Here is a 22,924-nt window from a genome sequence, read left to right on the forward strand (position 1 = left end):
CATGCATCTATCAACAAGTGAATCTAAGAATCAAGTGAATAAATAATCTGATGTACAGAATGAACTGGTGATTATAATGAATCAGGGACATAGAAAGGGAATGGACTGACTATTCTTGGGGGGGGGGGAAGGGGAATGGGAGATTCGGGAAGAGACTGGACAAAATCGTGCACCTATGGATGAGGACAGTGGGTGGGGAGTGAGGGCGGAGGGTGGGGCGGGAACTGGAAGGAGGGGAGTTATGGGGGGGGGGAGAGGAACAAATGTAATCTGAACAATAAAAATTTAATTTAAAAAAATAAAAATAAAAAAAATAAAATAAACCTGGAAAAAGAAAGAAAGAAAAAAAGAAAGAAACTGTGAAAGGATAGCCAGGGAGGGAGGAGGAGAACAAGGAGCACTGCTTCTAACTCCTCTCCCAGCAACTCATGGACACTTCTCCCCATCAACACATATAGCTCACACGTGGCCCGTCAGGAAAGTCATGCTCCCCTGGGCTGGGTACCTGCTTTCTCCATGGCCTCCTGGTTCATAACAAGTGTGTATTCATAGATGCCCCCCAGCACGGCCTCCGTGATGTAGTGGGTCCCGAAATCGCGGAAGAGGTCTCTGTACTCGCCGTAGGCATACTCCAGGGGCAGCTGCCTGACTCGCTGGAGGAATTCGTAATGGAGCATGAGGTTTCGGGATTTCAGCTTATAGCGGGCCACCTCAAGGTCAGAGCGCGCGTGCAGAAATCTGCTTCTCTAAATGAAATACCAACATGGGAAAACCAGACCTTTAAAGTTAGGAATCTGGAACGAGAAGATGAACTTTACAAATACCACCCGGTGTTCTCGGCCCGGGGTCATCACTCTTATGATTCCTTTAGGACACTTGAGGGGAGACGGCCTCTCCGACAAGCTCTCAAGTCTCATAAATATTCCGATGTCCTTTTCAGCGTGGAAGAGCTCGCTCTTCTCTCAGGTCCTTAAAGTAGCAAATGAGGAATGAGAAGGGGAGGCAACCAGAAACAGACTCAGCAGGGACAGCAGAGGCAGCAGAGGCAGCAGGGGCAGCAGGGGCAGCAGGGGCACAGCGGCAACTCTGATGGGACGCAGGGTTTGCTGACCCGTGAAAGCAACTTCTTCATGATCTTCTGCTGAAAAGAGTAATAGCCGGGCTGTAGGAAGACTAGCCATTGTGTGTGGCCAGAGACAACCAGCCATAGCCCGCACACCAAACTGAGGCCTGGCTTTGGAAATGAAGTGTTATTGGAGTACAGCTAAGCCCCTATGTTTATGTCCAAAGCTGCTGTCACTACAGTGGCAGAGTTGAGTAGTGGAAACAGAGCCTGTAGGGCCCCACAAAGCCTAAAATATTTGCTCTCTGGCCCTTTACAGAAAAAAGTTGTGTGGGAGGAAGGCTCAGGGCTTGTCCTCATAGAAGAGGGAGGTGAGAGAAGAGGTCACCAGGCGGGCTGTAGATTCAGAAGGGAAGGTGTCATGAATTAAATAAAGACCAGGTGAGGATATTAGAACCCGGGAAGGGAACGGATAAGGAGCAGGGTGAATACAGAAGAAACAGGTGCATGCGGTGAGGTCAGCTCCACCCAATGCCCCAAGAAGTCCGAAGGGAGGTCTTGGGTGACTTTCTGGAGAAGAATGTCAGCTGAAAGTTTGATATGGAAGTTAGATTGCTGGGTTAGAAAGCCTCCAGAGCTGATCTGGTTGGCAAAGCTATAATCTTCAATGAATGAAAACCAAGGGGAAAAGCTTATTAGAAAACAAGGGTAAATAATTTGAGAAGGCTACCGCTGCCTGGTCTTCTAAAAAGTAAGTCAACATATGACCAAGCTATTTTGTGTGTGTGTGTGTGTGTGTGTGTGTGTGTGTGAAGAGATTTTCAAGATAATAGAATTACAATTGGTTGCTAGGATTAGTAAGTAATGTGGAATATGGACACATCAGTGGGCATGAAAATTCAAATGAATAGAGAGAAACGGAAGAGCCCCAAGAGGTTACTTACAGTATGAGAAAACCTTTTGGTTCGGCTGACAAAACGTTGGCCATTATCATTTGCCATGTTCATGCCAAGTTCAAAGAATCCAGGGATTGTAAAACCAATGCTGAAACTAGACTGCTTTCTTTCCGCCTTTGAGACATTACGCTCAAAATCTGAGTAAGATTCATATTCTGTCAGCGCAAATTCATATTTGCCTTGGGTCTAAAGGAAGAAAAAAAAAGTTCCTATGTCATTTGACTTCCATCAGTTCTGTACAAGTCAACAAACACCTACAGTCCTCTTACTGTTTGCCAGGCACTCACAGCCAACACTGTCCTCACCCCCCAGGGCTCTCACCCCAGTAGGAGAGACAGAGATGTTCAATACTGAGGGGTGATATTTAGAAATGAGTGCTTTGTTTGGATTTCAACTGGCAGAAAAGTAGAGCACATTTTGGACTGTAGGCTCGGCTTAGGCAAAGGCATGGAGGTGGGAAAGGGGTTCTAGTGTGGTCGAATCAGAAGGTAGGAGAGTGAGGAGCAAAGAGAGGCATTGTGAGAGAATGTGCTGGCATAAAAACACCAGGGTTTCTAAGATGACTTGCTCTAAGTTGGACTTAATCCAAAGAGGAGCCAGCAGAGGAAGTGGCTGAGCCTTGAGAAGATCACTGTAGGACAACTTAGTGGTTGGATTGTTGGGGACGACTGTGGGGTCAGAGAGACAGGCTGATGAGGAGGCTGTCAGAGGAATGCCAGTGCCTGGTAATAAGGGTCTGATCACAGGTAGTGCAGTGAAGATGAAGTGACAGGGGCAGGAAAGGGCCTTTGAGAGAACCCAGAAGGACTATTTGCTTGAAAATTGGGGCTATTTGTCCCATGCACAGGGGAACAGCCAAGGGGGATTGGTCACTTGGTGGCCCTGGAGTGTCTTCTTCAGCTTCCCATTCCATCCCATCAGCTTCTAGGTGCTTGTGGCTCCCAGCCCCCCAGCCCCCCAGCTGTCAATATAGAGTAGGTCCGAGTGTGGCCTGGAATGAGGCTGCCTGAGGAGAATGTGTCACTGCCATTTTAAAGTTGGGTAACCTTGGACATCCGACCTGACCTAACCTCTCCATGCCTCAGTTTCCTCATGTGTAACATGGAGACAATAATTATTCCTCCACCGGGCCTGTTCCGAACATTGAGTTTACATGGGTAAAACACTGTACAGTGCCTGACACAGTGCTAAAAAAAAAAAAGAAAAAAGCTGGTGATGAAAATATACGGGGTGGGCAAAAGTAAGTTTACAGTTGTGAGTATGCAAAACAGAGTTTATTCTCATATTGTTATTTATTAATTATTGAATTATTTTCTGTATGAACATCTGTAGACCTACTTTTGCCCCCCAATCCTGCTGGGCAAGGAGCTGCTTTAGCCTAGCTGATAAATGGCTGTTCCAGGATCCTCCTCTGACAGGAGAGGCTGTGGGATGGCGCTGGCCTCAAGGAGGAGGGTGTGTTTGTCTCAGGCTCATTTTTTTTCTTTTTTGGCCAATAAGTATGTGTGGGAACAAAGGGAGAGGGATGGGAGGAGGAGGGGGACAGTGCCCTGACAGCCAGGATAGCACAGCTTTAAGAGTGGAAACTACCATCAGGATTATCTTGTCCAGCTCCTCATTTTACAAGTGAGGAAACAGAGGCCCAGAGTGAAAAAGGAACCCAGGCGAAAGTGAACCCGGGACCTGCGGCAGAGCATAGCTGGCCGTTAACCCCAGTGTCATCTTCTCAGTCTCGAGTGAATGTGCCTCGCAGTACCATCGTCTGTTCTAACCCCGCTCTCTGTGAGAGTGCTTCTGAGTCTGTATGGTAATCGGAGCAGACTTCCATTAGTGGAGCATTTTACAACTTCAAATGCTTGGCACAATGCCCCATCTAACAGGCAAGGGCTTGGTTAACATTTCCCGAGGACGTGCCACTCAACCAGGTGTGTGTGCTGAGCCTTCACACAGGTTACTTCAGTAGACCTCTCCCTGCAGGACAGGACCCTTATAACTCCCAATTCAAAGAGGAAAGGGGAGGCTCGGAGCCTTTAGGAATACACAGATGGTAAACTGCAGAGCCGCCAAATCTGCGAGACTCCAAATCCTAAGCTATACTTGGGTCTTCATGGTAGCCTTGGATATTCTTTTATTTATTTATTTATTTATTTATTTATTTATTTATTTAACATGTATTTTATTGATTTTTTACAAAGAGGAAGGGAGAGGGATAGAGAGTTAGAAACATCGATGAGAGAGAAACATCGATCAGCTGCCTCCTGCACACACCCTACTGGGGATGTGCCTGCAACCAAGGTACATGCCCTTGACCGAAATCGAACCTGGGACCCTTCAGTCTGAAGGCTGACACTCTATCCACTGAGCCAAACCGGTTAGGGCTTGGGTAGTCTTTTAGTACAATTACTGCTACTGCAACTATTACTGTCATCATATGCAGCATGTCCATCTCGCCACGTGTCCTGAGGAAGGAACCACCCATTTTACCCATGAAGGATTGATGTTTAGAGATAAAGTGATGCTACCAAGCTCGCCCAGTCGCAGTCGGAAGGCCTGGCTGCAACTCCTGCTGGCTGGCTCCGCCCTGCCTGCCCACTGCCCTTCAGGGGCTTCCTGGCTGCACATACCTGTGGGGCGTAGCTTTCCACATTGAATGGCTTCCTAAACCTCGTGTTCAGTATGTAATGTGGGGAGCACCCACCGCCGTAATACCTGTGATCGAGAACTGGGCCCTCGAAACTGTTTGTGAACAAATTAATCCTGCAGGGAAGGCATGGAGAGGAAGAAGAAGGATGGGTAAGCAGCAGTTTGTAATAATTTCAATTGGTAGAGCTAATAAATGGTAGGTGGACTACAGGCATGGCATCCAAGGCTCTTGATATCTGGGAGAAAGCAGCTTCCCAGCTTCATGTCTGGCCACTCCCAACCACAACCGCATACCCTAGTCCCAGCCACTTGGAGAAGCCTGCTCTTCCTCCAATCTGCTTTGCTCCTTCTCATGGGTGTAAGTGCTGTGCCTTATGCCTAGAATGCCCTTCCAGCCATTCATTGTTTGTTTGTTTGTTTTTTCTTTTGAGATTGAGCTCTGTTGTTGCCTATTGTTGGGAGCCCTCACTGACTCTTGTACCAAGCTGGTACCAAGCTGGGTCAGAGGCCCTCCTATTACAAGGATGGTCCATAATAGGTTAAGAACACAAACTCTGGAACCAGAAGCCTGGGGTCAAATCCCTGTTCTGCTACTTACAAGTTACGTGACCTTCGGCACACCTGTCATTAACCTCTCTATACTTCAGTCTCCTGAACTATGAAATGGGAGTAAGAAGAACACCTACCTCACAAGGTTGTTGGGTGGAGTCCATGTGTCATATTTGTTAAGTGTTTAGAATACTGCTTGGTCAATGCTTGTTATTAAATGTGTCTATTGTCCCCACTGGGTTGTATGCCCCTGGGGGGTGGGGGTTTTCTTCTGAATTTCTGTATGACTCACATCATGAGACACTAAAATAGTTACCATTTACTGAGGGTCTAACTCAGTGATGGTTCCATGCAGCACTTTAGTGTCCCCAAGGCCCTGGGTGGTAGATATCATTATGTCCTTGTAGAAAGGGTGAAAATCCTGTCTCTAATTAGACATACTGCTCACTGCCTCCGAAGGCAGGCCTCCATCTGGCCCAGTTCTGACTGCTAACGAAAGTTCTTTTTTGGTGTTGCAAGGAGCTCTGTCTGCTTTCAGCTTCTGCCCATTGGCCTCAGTTTTAATGGAATTGTGTTAGGCTCTCTTCCCTATGGAAGAGTTTCACGTATCATAAAAATGGATATTTATTAATTTTATTTAACAAATATAATGTGGTGCTTACTTTGTGGAGGCACAGTAATAATTAATTTACCCATATTGAGTCACTTGATCCTTATGAGATAGGGATTATTATTATTATACCCATTTTAGAGATGAGGAAAGTGAGGCACAGAGATGGTAATTGACCTGCCTGAGGTCTCACTGCCAGAAACAACTGGTGGGGCCAGGATTCCAAGTCTGAGGGTCTAATTCAAGAATGGAGGCTGCATTCTTCCCACCACACAAGCTGCCTCTCACTTATTACTTTATTATAATCACACTAGAGGCCCGGTGCACGAAATTCCTGCACTGGTCGGGGGGGGGGGTCCCTCAACTAGAGGCCCGGTGCAAGAAATTCCTGCACTGGTCAGGGGGTCCCTCAGACAGCTTAGGCAGTTGGACATCCTTAGTGATGCTGCACTCACCAGCCATGAGCCTGGCTGCTGGCTGAGCAGCACTCCCCCTGTGGGAGCACACTGACCACCAGGGGGGCAGCTCCTGCGTTGAGCGTCTGCCCCCCTTGTGGTCAGTGCACATCATAGAGACTGGTTGTTCCACTATTCAGTTGATTTGCATATTAGTCTTTTATTATATAGGATTAGCTTATTGAGTCCTCCCCGAACTTAAGAGAAGGGTATTACTGACATCCTTCTACAGGTGACAAAACTAAAGCATCCGCTTACACTGCAGTCTTTTCTCAGAAAGGAGAAAAGAAGCCACTCTTTTCCTATCAGCTTCTTCTTCTCTACAATTACCCTTAATGTTGTACCTTCCCATGTATACAATAGAAACACAGTAACTTACCCACTGGCCAGACTGCCAATTGCCCAGTATTGGTCCATTTCCTGCTGACACTTTTTAGAAACTTTTCTACAGTTTGCCTCATCTGACCGGTCCCCGCAGTCATTGTCCCCATTGCAAAGAAGTCTGCGGTTTACACACCTCCCTGGGTTGGAAAGAGGATGTTACACACAGTTATTTGGCTGTCAGAGGGCAATTAACATGCTCTGAGCACCTACTCTGCACCAGGCACTTTCCAGGCTTTCAGTGCTTCATTTTGACACGTATCACGGTGGTAATGACCTTTACATCTTATTCCCCCAAAGAGGCCAGTCTTGTATTTCGGAAAGCACTGTGAGAGGAGGTTATTAAGGGAGGGCAAGGGCAAGTGCCTGAGAGGCAGAGGTCGAGTGGCCCGACAGGAAGGAAGCCTGGACTTCTCACCCTGAGGCTGGGAAGAGACGTGGGTTTGGTGGGTACTGAAGTCATACCAGCTATGTGACCTTCCCTATGTTACTTAACATCATGCCTCAACTTACCCATCTATAAAATATGGAAGTCATCATACCGTACCTACCCCTGAAGGTTGCTGGGAACTTAAATGAGTAAACAGAACAGTACTAACTCATGGGAATGCCAGATATGTGTTGTTATTATTATAATTAGTGTTTTTGTGGGCCACGTGCCCATTGCCAGTAAATATCTGCAGCAGGATTGGAACTTATAGCTGTCTAATCACAGTTCTTTCCACTAACCCACACTGCCTTCAGCACCACAGCCATTTGGACTATTTTTTCAAGCATATTTGAACGATATGTTTGAAATTATTTGCAGCACTTGACTATTCTTGGGAAATAAAGCTCATAATACAGGTGACAGTTCCTTAGATGTGTCTGGTTACTTTTAACCAAAGTTCTTGGGGTGTTAAAGTCAGAAGAATAACAATCTGGTCCTCAGATGTTTCTTACTAGGAATTTAAACTAAAGCCTGCCTGAATAATCATTATGGCTTTGGTCAGAATCATGGAATGCTGGCATAATCCATCTGTGGACACATTGTAAAAAAGTCTTTCAGATTTATTGGGTGGAATTTTGCATTTGCAATCAGCCCTAGAAATTGTTCTACGAATCCCTCACTCTTTCTTGAAAGATCCCAAAGCACAGTCCACATGGGTACAGTAGATGTAGAGTTGTAGCTCCTACCTAGAGAATTTGGGTCAACATACTCTTGTTTTTTTGTTGTTGTTTTTTTCTTTTTGTTTTTTTTTTCTGGACACTTGGAGAAATAGAGAGGCATATGTTTGCTTGAATGAGCCATATGAATGAGTTGAAAAGATAAGTATTTACTTAGTCCTGCAGCTGATGATTATTTGTGTGCTCCTTTCCAGCTGATGATTATTTGTGTGCTCCTTTCTACCTTCCTTCTGTCTGTCCATCATCTGTCCTTCTTTTATCCTTCTTTCTTTTCCTTCCTTCCTTCCTTCCTTCCTTCCTTCCTTCCTTCCTTCCTTCCTTCCTTCCTTCCTTCCTTCTTTCCAGAATGTTTTACTGACTATATCTTGCATTAGGGGTTATGCTGGACTTGCTGATGTAGAAATGCAGAGGCAGGAACTATCTCTCCAAAGATTTTTCAGAGGTAAATAGTGCTAACCACCCTTATTTAACTGTTTCAGGCTTTGCCTCCAAGAGAGCCAGCAGAGCTCACCCCCTGAATGGAGCTTTCATATCCATCGCGTCAGTTGATCCTTATAACAAACTTGTAAGGTTTTACCATCACTTTTAATTTTCTGCTGAAAGAACCAATATGAAGAAAGGTTAAGTGACTTCTCTTAGGTCACAAAGTCCAAATGAGACTTGACTCAGGAGTTCCGATTCCAGCACACATCCCTTTGATGTCTGTAATGTCTGTGAGTGTGGTTTGAATTCCACATTTCCAATGGCAGCTTTTTCTACTTACCTGTTGTGTGACCTTTGGCAAGGAATGTCTCCAAGTCTCAATTTCTTAATACGTAAAATGGGGATAACACCCTCTTTATAGAGCTGTTTTTATGAAGTGATACATGGGAAAGGAGGTAGAGATATGAAAACAAGGAGGCCTCCTACCTGACACATGACCCTGAGCTTGTGCACCAGCCAATGGCCAGTGCCACCAGCATCACATGTTGTTGCCTAATTTGCTAGCTCTCCCCTCCCAGTCCTATGGCCCTTTATACCTGTCTGTGCGCACATGAAGCCTTCACATCGCACTTGACTTCTGCAGGGTGCGTTGGTAACACAGTCTTCGGCTTCCTTGTCAGAGAGTCTGCAAGGATCCCCATGGAACTGAGAGGGCTTCAGCAAGACGGCATGTCTGTACTGGAGGGGAGAGAGTCAGATGAGCTGAGGGCAGAGTCTCAGGGGCTGCGGGAGCTTAGGGATACCTTAAAGGTCTATTTGCGATTGGCTGCTTGCCTATTTCAACTGCACTGTGAGCTCTCTGAGGGCAGGGACCTTGTCTGATCTCTGATCTGCAGTGAAGATTTGCTGAATGTGGGGAAAGCATGGGCTCTGGAGTCCAAAGGTAGTAAATAGATTGATGTGGCCAATTCAATAACACAAAACCACAGCCTCTCAGCTTGATTACTCCAATAGGCTGACTCAAGTATTCTCATTTACTAGTATCTTATTAATGCAAAAGCGTGCGCTTGGGACCCACAACAGACTCTGATGCTGTCTAGTTATGTGATGTTGGGTAAGTTACTTAACCTCAATGATCTCTGCCTACTGATCTTTAAAATGGAGATAATGAATCACATTAAACGTACAGTTATGGGGTTTGAATTATATATAAGATGCGTATATGAAATCTCATTGTGTTGTCTGGTACATAGTAGGCACTCAATATCTGGTACTTATTTTTCTTTTTTATGATTAACACATTTTAGTAGTCAATCTTTCTCTATCTCTACCTTCCAGTTTATTCCAGGAATGTTGAATTTCCAAAATATTGACTGAGCCACCCAATGGTTAAGACAAAAGTAGATATTATTTATGCTTGCTTTTTTTTTGTTTTTAATCCTAATCATGCCCTCTAGGCTGCCCTCAAGGAGGGCACAGATGGTGCTGGTGGGGATGGCAGCAGGCAGTGTCAAGGCAATGAGATGGGTGCCAGGATGGAGGGAGTGCAGTGTGCTCTGTAAATTCGTAGAGGTATCCAAATGCAAATGTAGGAGAGGGGAAAGTGACATCTCAACTGAGACCAAAGGATGAACAGAAATGTTGGGCAAGCCCAGAGAGCTGGTATGAGGAGGGGAGAGGAGGGTGGTCCAGTGGAAGAAATTTCTGTGCCACAGCTGAGAGATGAGACAGAATGGGCCTTGTTCCTGGAAACAAAATTCATCATGGCTGGAGTAAAGAGTGCAAGAGGGAGAGAGGCAAGAGATGGAGGGAGACAGAGGCAGCAGCAGGTAACGTAGGCCTTCCAGGCCTCAGTAAGTTTGGATTTAGTACTTTATGAAACTATAGCAGGGGAAGGAAGTGATCAGATTTGGGTGTTTCCAAATGCTAGTTGCAGTCAAGATTTTAGTGCAACTAAAGGGGCAAATCAGCCCTGGCCAGTGTGGCTCAGTTGGTTGGGCATCATCCCATGCACCAAAAGGTCACAGGTTTGATTCCTGGACAGGGCACATGCTCAGGTTTTGGGCTCGATCCCCCGTAGCCAATCAATGTTTCTCTCTCACATGGATGTTTCTCTCTCTCTCCCTCTCCCTTCCTCTCTTTCTAAAATAAATTAAAAACACACACACACACACATAAAAAAGGTGGGCAAACTAGGCTAGCAGGCCCTTTGCAGAATGACATGTTAACCAGCCACAGTTATTAATTGTATACTATCTGGAAATCAATATATATATACAACCATTCACTCACACTCCTGTGCATTTCCAAAGGTTCTTTCCTTCTAGAGCCTTTGGAAACACAGAGGCTGGCAGGACAGGGATAAGGCCTGCACAAAGACTGTCAGAAGACTATCTCAGCCACCAAAGAGAAGATTAGTTTGAGGAGCGTGGAGACGGTGGAGGAAAGATATCTCCCAATTCCAGTTTGAAAGGTTCGGATGAAACCCCAGCAGTGAGCCTGCTGACAGCGACGATGCCAGCTGAGGAAGCGTGCTACAAGATCCCAGTGAAGAGCTCTGGATGGCTGTATGAGTGGGCGACTCACGCTGAGTCTTTCTGGTTTATGGTGCGGATGAAGCAATTATCCAGATAAGCGGATCAATGTTGGTAACTTCAGCAATAAAGCCCACTTTGGGAACCAAATGATCCTGCTTGGCTCTTCACATTGATCCAATTAAGTGTGTAATTGTCCTGGGCCTACCTTCCACAGTGTCTTTGGGGTCCTAGCCCGTGGCTGGTTTGGCTTCCCAAGGAGCTGGGGAAATGGCAACCGTTCTCTGACACATCTGCTCCTCCCAGAGCTGGGGTCCTGGACCAGCCCTCTCAGGACAAGGGAGCCTGATGGATAAATACTGCAGAGACGGTGTGTTTTGACTGGTTGAACACTAGACCTGAAGCCAGCATTTGCTACTAGGTGAGAACTCACTCACCTGCTCTGAGTCTCTGTTTACCTATCTGCTTAACAGAGTGTGTAATGACTATGCTACCTTCTTTTACAGAGATATCAGAAAATATAATGAAATCAAACATGAAATCAAACAACATATTTGTGGGACACCTATCATGTGCCAGAAAGTGGCCTACATACTGAAGATAAAGAATTGAGTAAGCCTTTACTGGTTCACAGTGTAATGGAAAGCTAAGTAATAATAATAAAAAAAAGTACATGATAAATGCAAGGATACCCAAAGAGGGAGCTATTAAAGCTCATAAAAAGGCACCTATCTAACTGTAAGGGGGGCTGAGAAATCAGGGAAGACTCCTCAAAAGACGTGGCCCCTAAGCAGAGATTCAAATCATGAGTAGATGTTAGCCAGTAAAGGAAGTGGGAAAGGTCACTCCTGCCTGAGAAAGTAGCATGAATAAAGGCACAGGGAGAAGGTGAAATGGTCAGAGAAATGCACGCATTTGACGTGCTAGAGTGGGGGCTGTTTTATGGAGATGTAGGCCAGGTCTAGGTCATGGGGAGCCTTTACTACTAGAAGTATGGACTTGTTCTTAAGGGCCCCGGGTAGACTTTGAATGAGTTCAGGCTGGGAAAAGATAGTTCAGTCTTGCATTTTTGATGTTGCCTCCCTCTGGTTGCATGAGGAAAGATGGATTGAAAGGACAAGGTTGGCGGCAGGAAGCCTAATTAGGAAGCTGTTAACATGAGCAAGGACACATGTTTAGAAAAAATAAAAACAACCCAAAAGATCAAAGAAAGGTTATAATTGCTACTTGGAAGCACAGAGGAATAGAATTCCTTAATAAAATCAGTCAACATTTACCCAGGTCCTACTAGGTTCCAGGCACTGTCTGTAGTGCCTTAGCCAATATTCTCTGAGGATTAGGGATCCTGGAAGCTTAGAGGAGCTCTCTTAAGGCTTGGGTACTTACCCTTTTCTTCTGACAGGGATCACACCTGGTCCAGGAAGACCAGCTGGACAGTTCACAATCAATAGGCCTCAAGGTGACATCCACACTCCGTGTCTGCCTACTCTTGGCAAGGCTCCCATTGACTGCATTTGACTCAAGATAGGGTGGCCTTTCAGCTCTAAAGGGTCACAAGAAGAGAGTCAAATATCAAAAGGGGATTAAGTATATATGCAACCACCTATCCATCCAGTCAGTAAATATATATTTTCTCACTTCTGCAAGGCTATTGGTTTATCATTCAAGTACAGGTTAATATTTATTGAACACCCAGTGAGTGTCTGACATTATGGCTACTTATGGTCGAAAGTGTATTGAATTTGGATCAGAAGACAGTCCATCAGATTTCTCAACAGAAACTTTGCAAGCCAGAAGTGATTGCAAAGAAGTATTCAAAGTATGAAAAGCAAGGACCTAGGGACCATATTACTCTACCCAGCAAAGATATCATTCAGAATCAAAGGACAGGTAAAGAGCTTCCCAGACAAAAAAAAGATAAAGGAGTTCATCACCCCCAAACCCATGTTATATGAAATGCCAAGGGGTCTTCTTTAAGAAGAAGAAGAAAGATTAAAAATATGAATAATAATATGGCAATAAATACATATCTATCAACAATTGCATCTAAAAAACAAAATAAAAGAATAAGCAAAATGTAAATAGACTCATAAATACAGAGAATATTTTGACAGTTGCCAGAGGGGGGTTGGGTGAAAAAGGTGAAGGGATTAAAAAGTCAAAATTGGTTGTTACAGAATAGTCATGGGGATGTAAAGTACAGCATAGGGAATATAGTCAATAAGATTCTAATAACTATGTATGGTGTCAGATGGGTGAGAGATTTTTTGGGATGATCACTTAGGAAGTTATGTAATGTCTAATTACTGGGGTGTACACCTGAAACTAATACAACAATGTATGTCAACTGTAATTTTAAAAAATTAAAAAAATAATGTAAAAAAGAACAAACCCTAACCATCAAGAACATCTAGGATCTTATATGCAGGGTGTGGCAAAGGTAGGTTTACAGTTGTTCTTATAGAAAGTAATTAATAATAATACAAGAAGAAACTCTGCATTTTGCATACTTACAACCATAATCCTACGTTTGCCCCACCCTGTATTTCCATCAAAATAGGTTATTTTATATTTAATGTAAGTTTTGTCAAATACATAATAAAATATGTGTAACTGAATGTGAGATCAGCTATTTGAGACTGGGAAAAAAAACACCTGTTTTAATTTTCCACTCAGAAGAAATTGTTCTCAAATAGTGGAATTAGAGAAATCTATTACAAATCAGTTTCTTAGACTAAAGGGGAAGACTAGGAATTAAACTTTCAGAAACATTTTATTTCCCTCAATCTGCCCTCATCCCCTCAGGGCACCACCACAACCACATACTTCTTAATGTTTTAAAAAGGCAAATTTATAGTATAAAACAGAAAAAAATTACCTTTTTAAGATTGCTAGACTATATGAGCTTTGATATGATAACTTCAGTTTAGACACACAACATCTCTGCGCTTAATTGCCAAAATAATTTGCCTTCCATTGATTTTGTTCTGAGCATAGTTTTCTGAGTAAGAGCTACCCAAGTACTTCTATCCACGTAGACCAGTAAAAGCCTGGGCACAATTCTATAAATATGAAACATTTGTCCAACTAGTGGTTTGATGGAAATTAGCTACTTTGTGCATTACCTTACTATGAGACATTCTAAGTAATTATAGGATTGAAGGACCTAGGTGATTGCCAACTATGCATGAAATACTCCTCTTTCTCTTTTCCAGTTCTGAAGACATGTCTATTTAAAATAAATTTCAAGTATTCACCAGTTCCTATTAAAAAAAAAAAGAAGAAGACAGTCCATCGGCAGCTGGGTCATCTCGGTCTGCTTTTGCAACCTGTGTGAGCTTCACTTTTCTCACTTGTGTAATGAGATAATCATACCCAACTCACAAGGCTATTTCTAGGATCAAATAAAATGTATGTGAAAGCAATGTATAAACTCTAAAATGCTATGTATATGCGGGGAATACCACCCCGGCGGGATGTATGATCTTAAGTAATTCTCTCCCCATTTCTGAGCCTCTGTTTTTATCCACTGAAAAGTGAGAGATTTGGACTAGCTGGTCTTTAGGGTGTCTTTAGGGTGCCTCTCACATTAAGAGTCTATGAAACATTTGCTGAGAACAAACCGTATTCAGGGTGTTGGGCTCCAGGGGATACAGAGAACTATACCACCAGGTTCTGCCTTCTGGAACACAGGGTTTGACTTAGGAAAAGAAACATGCCCTATGTCTTAGCTCTTCCAGAATTTACCCAGTAGGCAAGGCTGTTAAGTACACAGGCTCCATGGCCAGAGCTGTGCTTCAGGACAGCACCGTGACTCAGTGTGGAGGCTGCGCAGGGTGGGAGAGCCTGGAGGCAGGGAAGCAGGCAGAGGGCTCGTGCTCCACCCAGCGAGTGCTGTAGGCCTGAAGTACGGTGTCAGGGCAGAGAGAATGAGAGCATGTGAGACACGTCTCTGTAGAATGGATAGACAGTGATGGGTAACTGGACAGGGTGTGGGCTAGAGAGAGGGAGGGGTTTAGTTTGGTGCTGGTTTCCGGTCTGAGTGTTTGGGTGGGTGGGGAACACAGGGGCAAAGGAGGTAATTGGGGAAGATGTGGTTGGAGCATGCTGAGTCCCAGGTGTCCACAAAACACCTATGTGGAGTCACTCAATACATGATTCCTACATGGTTTTAGAACTTAGGAGAGAGATCTGTGCTACAGATACAGCACAGATGTGATCATGAAAAGCCGCGAGAGAGGATATGACTGTCCTTGTGAGGAGAAGCAGCTCGAGGTGAGCTCTTGGGGAGCGTCAGCACCACCAGGAGACCGGAAGAGACTGTGCCTGCCAGTCCAGGTGCAGAGGTGGTAGGGGGCGGGGACAGTCTGGGGAGTGCCTTCCAGTCCAGGTGCAGAGGTGGTAGGGCGCGGGGGAAGTCTGGGGAGTGAGTAGGGACAGGCAGACAGCATCACATCTACAGAGCAGTCAAGCAACCTGAGGCCTGAAGTATGTCTAGAAGGTAAGGCCACGCTTTTTGCTAAGTTCCCTACATAGGCGGGACATTCAGTCAAAGGTGAATGAGTGATCATGTGATTCAATCTGACTAGGCCTCCAGTTTCCTCATGTAATATGATGGGAATGGTACGAATTTTATTGTTTCCCGTCTGAGAGAGTGTATAGCACTATAAGAGTCATTGTAATTAATGTTCCTTTTCAAGGCAAAACAAGAAAAAAAATGAAGAGAAGGGAAAGAGCACTCAGATTTGCTGAGCACCCAGGGCGAGTCAAATCCCGTGGGAGGTGTTTTCCCATGTGATCTCATTGAACACTGACAGCAATGCTATAAGGCAGCCTGGACACTGCCCCCTGGATGGGGCAAGGAGATGGCCCAGAGCCCTGCAGCTGTGTGCAGTGGGCGTGGGGTCTGAACCCAGGTTTGCTGACTCTGAATCTGAGCTGTGTCCATGGCCCAGCTGTCTGGAAGGGAACCGGGCCAGCATCCACTCCACCAGCCCCCTCTGTCTCCATGCCTCTCCTCCCTGCGTCCAAGATTGAGCCATTAGGAAGAGAATCACATCATTTCCACCAGCTCAAATACACAGTACATCACTCCAGACAAGGTCATTAACCAATACATTCTCACTTGGCAAAAGTCCTAAAAAGAGGATAATATTAACTACAGCGAAATCCATCTCCAGGACCACCCCAGAGACCAGCAAAAATCAATTGCCTAGTAAAGTTGGATCTTTAACAAAAGGTCAAAGACGCTACAGGAAACCACAGGTGGATACTTTAAGATGGTAACTTGGAGCAGGATGAGCACGCCAGCGGGGAAGGGGGCACTGCAGGATGTGCTCTTTCTACTAATTTGCAGGTTTGACAAAACTATGTTGTCTGTGATTTGGCTGCTCCTAAGTATGTATTTGACAGCGCAGCAGGGTCTCCTCTTCTTGTTTTGACTAAGAAACAGTTACACTGTGTTTTTAGCAACCATCAACCCAATTTCAGACCATAGTTGAGACTGAGTTGATAAGTAATATGCACACACACTATTAAGACACGATTATTTCCTCCTCTGAGATTTAAAAGCTTGTTAATGGGCAAGATGGTCGCTTAGAGAAGGAACTTGGTAAAAAGTAGTTATAACCAGCAGATCTCTCATTTTTGCACCCAATTTTCATTACAGAGGTGGCAATCTAAGAAGTAATCAGCTGAATAAATAGTCTGTTTGTAAATTACATAGGATAAGATGTGTGTGGTTTATGAGTACTACAAAATGCAAACCTTAAAGAAAGGCTAGCATTAAATCGCATCTTTAATTCTTGGGAATAGCACGGACCCAAGAAAGGGCAGGGCCAGTCAGGGCCTCAGCATATGGCTACAACACAGGCTGTTTGTGCTTCTGCATTTCTATGGAAACAAATCACACAGACATTTAGACCCACCGACCTGACTTCTGTCATTCAAAATCCTCAGTGTTCTTAATGCTGAAAAATTAGACATGCCCGGAGAAGCACAGAAAACAAAATAATAGACACTCATGTACTCACAACCCAGAACTGGCAATTGCTAACATTTTGGTATATTTCCTTCAAGGTTTTTAAAAAAAATAAAAAATAATGCTATAAGTTTGACATCTGAGTTTTACATCTGCTCCAGTTCCATTTCCTCTTCTTCTCTGAAGAGGAAAATATTATTGTGAATTTGGTATATATTCTTCCAGTTTTTAAAACATTATATATACACACACAAACATACATATATGTACATGCATTGTGTGTGTATATATATATATATATATATATATATTTGTGTACTTTACTCATACTGTACATATTATTCTGCAACTTGCTTTTGTCAGTCAACATTGTTTTTCTGAGGCCTATCCACGTTGATTCATCAAGGGATCCAGTTCCTTCCTTTTACCTAGATGTTCCATCATAGGACATATATTACATTTAATTTAATCTTTTTCTTTTTGAAGGAATTTACATTTTCCCAATGTTTTTCAATTGCAAGCAATGCTACAGTACACACCATCTACAAGCCTTTGGAACATCTCTGTCTACATTAACTCTGGCAAGGACGTGCCCCTCCCTAAGGTGCCTGGAAGGCTGCTGCAGCATCAGGACCTATGTCACTGGGTCTCTGTCTTCTACACTCTTGCTAACAGGAGTCTCTGATCAAAATAAAGGTGGGCCCGCCAAGTACAGCAGGCTTTGGTCAGCAGCAAATTGTGAGCCCTCTGTGCATATAGGTGGCGTGCGTCAACGTGTTTGGGGTTTCTGTGGAAATGTCCTGACACTATGACTCTCTTGTCACCCAGTTTGTTGGGCAGCTGCATCCCCTTTGGAAATCGCATCGTTCCTCGTTGCTGGGAGGGGCAGCCTCTGGGTGGCAGATTTTCCATTTCCCCACTCTGTCATGTGCTGCTGTAGAGGTGAAATTTAAAGCAGCATCTCAAGGCAACACGTGTGGTTCAGAGATAAAGAAATGGCCCAGGAATCCTGCAAGTCAGACACACACGCAGGTGGAGAGGGAACAATGCATGAGTGAAAGACACAAGGATACACATGGGCTCTGGAACCAGCAAAAACCTGGATTTGAGTCATTAGTCTGTTACATGTTAAGAAAGTAGCCTTGTGACAGTTACATCCAAATCTCAGTTTCTCTCTGTGTAAACTGTAAGCCACAGCACTCGCCTCCCACAGACGTGAGGATCGGAGCATGCACAGAGTGGCAATGAATAAACTGTAGGTTGTAGGACAAGGTGATTACTTCATCTGATCTGATTACGAGAGTAACTAGAAATGAAAGCCTTTTGTAGCTGATGGGAAGGAGCTCTAAGCACCTTCTGTTCCAGAACTGAAAGCGATTTTTCCACTTCATGGATGGAAATCAAATGCATGCCATGTTCAGGACTGCCCTGGGGGAGTCAGGGGTAGAGGCCAGAGCGCTACACCTGGATTCGGGTGAGGGTTTGAGACTCACGAAACCTGAGTTAATATCTTCTCTCTCATAACCAGTTTCACTCTATCACAGTGTAAGGACATGGTTGGAGGATTAGACAAGGTTTCCCAACCTGCACCCTATCTTGCATCCACTTCCTACTCAGAGTGAACGTCCTAATATATAAACATTATTGTGTTGCTCCTTTGCTTAAACCCTTCAATGTCTCCCCACTGCCTAATGGATAAGGTGAAAGCTTCTTTTTAAACTGAATTTATTGGGGGGGACACTGGTTAATAAAATTGTGTAGGTTCCAGGTATACATTGCTATCATATATCACTTGTATATTGTATTGTGCATTCATCACCCCAAGTCAAGTCTCCTCCCATCACCATGTATCTCCCCATACCTTCTTCTATAAGGTACAAGCTTCTTAATAGGCACTCTAGTGCCTCCCTTAACGCCACCCATGATCTGACTCATACCTGATCTCATTTCTGGTCACTGCCCACCTTGGTCTGTGCTCAAGAATATGGAAGTAGAGTTGCAGCTACAGGAACACACCAGGTTCTCTCTCATTTCCACACCTTTGTCTGTGCTGCTTCCCGGGCCTGGAACACGCTTACCCCCATTGGCCATTCAGCAAACACCTATGCGTAGGTAAACCTCTCCTTCTAGAAGTCTTTTCAGACCTTGTGCCTAGTAGAGCTGATCACTCCCTCTCTTGTTTCCCACCTGCCCCAGCACCATCACTTGCAACAGGACACAGAGTGTGTGCTGAGATGTGGACTTTCTCCATGAGAACACGAGCTTTTAGTTGTGAGCTCGATCCCCAGTGTGGGGTGTGCAGGAGGCAGCTGATCAATGGTTCTCTCTCATCATTGATGTTTTTATCTCTCTCTCTCTCTCTCCCTTGCTCTAAAAACTCAGTGAAAATATTTTTTAAAATATATAAAATACTTATTTTAAAAAAGAGAATAAACTCTGTGGTTGCATATTCACAACTATAAGCCCATTCATCTCTGTGTTCTTAGAGCTGACAGGGGTCTTGCACAGGGTCAGTGCTGTGGGTAGGGGTGGTATGATTCCTTCAAACCCTTCATTCTAGACACATTTCCTTGAATCCTTGATGCTTCTCTGTGTACACAGAGCACACACAAGGAAGGCCTTGGCAGCTTGATTCTTCTTAGGGCCAAGTTGAGATTCTTGATAATCACAAATTTATGGAATGAATAAATGGCATTAACAGCTCTTCTTCCCACAAGGGGGCCTGGGTTGCCTGAGCACTTCAACAGCTCATGGTAGGGGCTTCTCATGTGCCAGGAGGACCCCGAATTGCCAAGTCACTAGCATTTTTATTCACTGGAGCCCAAATTTGAGCTTTGACAGATTGAGTTTGAGCTTTGACTCAGATATTTTCTTTAGCCTATTGTACATCTCACTAACCAACACAAAAATGACGAAGTAAATCATTTAGCATTTAACTGCTGGGAACATCTGGAATGTGTGTGTGTGTGTGCATGAGAGAGAGAGAGAGAGAGAGAGAGAGAGAGAGAGAGAGACTGAAAACCCCCTAATTTGAGTTGATGAGCAGGTAGAGTAGGTCACTCTCACATTATAAAATCACTGATAGGAATTGGCTCATTTTTTTCATACATAACAAACCTTCTTTTGCATACCAAATCACACCAAAGCTTTGTTCAGAATACAGAACAAGTATCCTATTCTTCTCAGCATGACAAAACACACTTAAACATGTCAGTTCCTTATGGGAACTTTTGTTGAAGTCAGCCGCTTGCTTCCACAATAATTTGAAGACAGTTGTTGATATTACTTTATCAGCTGCATGCAAATTGCTTCAAGAGATGTGCCTCATTCAATAGGTACGCGACAAAGAGACGGTCAGCATTATGTGGCTCTATTTTCCCTGTCATATTAGTGATCAGGGAATCATCGGCAACTGTCACTTACCTGGAGCCAGGCAAACTAAGACAACCCAGAGCAGCCCAGAGAAGAAAGAGCACTGCCGGAGCCCTCCAAGCCCACGCCCAGGATGTCTTCATTTTCTTTCTGGGACAGGGGTCCAGCTGTGGCGCCTAGATCCATGGAAAGCCTGCACAGGGAGTGCCACCGTCAGCTCTGGCCCCACAGAGCAAACAGTTCAGCAAGGTAAACAGAACCAGTCACAGGAAACCCATTAGACTTTGCACAACAGAAAATTTACACATAACTTTGGAAAACAATGGCAGTGATACATTCTGCAGCAGCTTGGTTTTTATTTCTCTCTAACAGACTTTTAGGTAAGCCGTCCAGAGGGCAGGCAATAAAGACTGCGGGCTCTAAGTCCAGATTGCCTGGGTTCAGATACTTTCTTTAGACATTTTTTTTCAATTATAGTTTACTTTCAATATAACTTTGTATTAGTTTCAGGTGTACAGCATGGTGGTTAGATAATCATATATTTTACAAAGTGTTCCCCCTAATATTTCCAGTACCCACCTGGTACCATACATAGTTACTACAATATTATTAACTATATTTCCCATGCTGTACTTTACATCCCCACGACGATTTGGTAATATCCAATCTGTACTTCTCAATCCCTTCACCTTTTTCAGCCAGTCTCCCGACATCCCTCCCCTCTGTCAATCATTAGTTTGTTCTCTGTATCTATTAGTCTGTTTCTATTTTGTTTGTTTATATTGTTCTTTGGATTCCACACATAAGTGAAATAATATGGTCTTTGTCTTTCTCGGACTGACTTATTTCAGTTAGTATAACACCTTCTAGCTAGGTTCATCCAGGCTGTTACAAATGGTAAGATTTTGTTCTTTTTTATGGAGAGTAATTCCATTTTATATGTACTACAGCTTTTTATCCATCAAATCCTGTTGCAACCTTGAGCAAGTTACTTTCCCTCTATGCCTTAATCTCCTCACTTGAAAAATGATGAGGATTAAATAAGTTAACATATCTAACATGCATAGAACATGCCTATATTAGTAGGTGGAATGCAGGGTTTGCGCCAAGTTTTGAATTCCACTTTTGCCTCTTTCTAGCTATGTGATTTTGAGCAAGTTGGCAAGAGGCTGTAGAACTCTATAGTCCATCTACCTGGGTTCAAATTATCTCTGTATGTTTCACCAGCTCTGTGACCTGAGGCATATTATTAACCCATCTGGGCCAGAGTTTCATCATCTATAAAACAGTACCCACCTCATAGGGTTGTCATGAAGGTTAGATAAATCTCAATATTTAAGTCACTTTGAACAGTGTCTAGTACACACTATGTGCTCTCTCTGTAAGTGACTGTCTCTGATTCTGTTTCCTCATATGTAAAATCGAGAGGGCCATGCCTACCTGTCACTCAGAGTTGGGAGAGTCAGATAAGATACTAAACGTGAAAATGTTTCACAAGTAGGCATTATAAAATGATAGGTGTAAGGTAATAATTAACCAAATATGTGTTGTTGTTATATAATTTACACAGAACTTTATTTAGGACTAGAGGCTCAGCGTGCACAAAATCATGCTCGAGTAGCGAGTAGCTTGCTTCCGCTTGCCTCAGCTGGCCTCCCCACACATCACCTCTTGTAGCTTGTGCCCAGCCCTCCACCGCTTGTAGCTCTCCACTGCTAATAGCTCGCTGTCTCGCCCTCCGCTGCTCATAGCTCTCTGCCGCTAGTAGCTCGTGCCCCGCCCACCGCGAGAGCCGCTGATCATTTGGTCATGACGGTGTTACGGCATCACGGCCACAGGCCTTTTATTAGTATAGATCTTAGATGAATTTAATATCTGTCCCCAATATTTGCCAGTCACCCTAAGAGCCACAAGTGGTAGTAGAACCCAAAAAGACCTCAGTAAATGCCTTTGTCCTTCACCTGTCACCTCTCTCACCTTAAAGGTCGGAGGAGATCTGTTGTCTGACCTCTGGGTTGAACACAGCAAAGACAGGTGCCACTCAAGTGTGGGAAGTCTGGCTTGTTTTATTCGAGCCTGGAAGAGTGCTTTTCCTTCATCTTTTCATTATTCAGAATAGTTCACCAATTACCTTGTCATTTCTGAGTCCTCACCGTTAAACTGGATTTAAAAAATATGTCACACTAAGGCACTCCTGAAATGGCATAGTGCAAGCAAATGTTCACCTCAGGATCTCTTGAGTAATTCCCAGATTGCCTGTGACCAGATGTGGGATGGCTATCTTCCCATGTTCAATTCCAGTGTGGACACAGCATGTCAGCCCTGATTCCCAATCCAGAGATGGTAGCTACCTGCCTATATGAGGGCCGCAGGAGTGAGGTGTGAAAGAGGCAAATTCAAAGGCAGTGCACCTATAGCCAAGGCTCTCAAACAAAGCTCCCTGAACACCATCACGGACGCCTCAGAATCAGCAAATTAAAGTCCAAACTGCACTCACCTGGCATTTATGACTCATCTGCAGTCCATAAAGGGTTGTGCAGACATGGCAGGTGGCTGTCAGTGTGAGGACTCAGGGGGACAGCAGCAGGTAACTGGAGCATGGGCTGGTAAAAGAACACAGCCTGGATTTGATTTCCTTAAACAGGCTATCTAATTTCTCTAAGACTCTGTTTTATCATCTGTAAAATAGGGATAAGAGTTCATTAACATCAACTTCATAAGATGGTTCTGAGGTTTGAATATATAAAACATTAAGCTCTTATTTCCTGACCCAGGTTGGCCATACTACTCT

The 22,924-nt window shown here is 44.2% G+C and overlaps 1 protein-coding gene across 1 annotated transcript in view; it reads right to left on the reverse strand.

Annotated features, from left to right (window-relative positions):
- C8B (complement C8 beta chain) overlaps positions 1–20,276 on the reverse strand; it is a 39,071-nt gene extending 18,795 nt beyond the window's left edge. The window contains exons 1-7 of the mRNA XM_006096101.3: positions 20,185–20,276; positions 12,168–12,324; positions 8,844–8,985; positions 6,656–6,797; positions 4,644–4,776; positions 2,008–2,205; positions 506–746 (exon numbers count right to left, since the gene is read on the reverse strand). Coding sequence (XP_006096163.1) covers positions 506–746; positions 2,008–2,205; positions 4,644–4,776; positions 6,656–6,797; positions 8,844–8,985; positions 12,168–12,324; positions 20,185–20,276 — 1,105 coding nt within the window. The remainder of the gene's footprint in view (positions 1–505; positions 747–2,007; positions 2,206–4,643; positions 4,777–6,655; positions 6,798–8,843; positions 8,986–12,167; positions 12,325–20,184) is intronic.
- Positions 20,277–22,924: the final 2,648 nt, after the last annotated feature.

Source organism: Myotis lucifugus, unplaced genomic scaffold, assembly GCF_000147115.1.
Source record: "Myotis lucifugus unplaced genomic scaffold, Myoluc2.0 scaffold_168, whole genome shotgun sequence".
In the NCBI taxonomy this organism is placed as follows: domain Eukaryota; kingdom Metazoa; phylum Chordata; class Mammalia; order Chiroptera; family Vespertilionidae; genus Myotis; species Myotis lucifugus.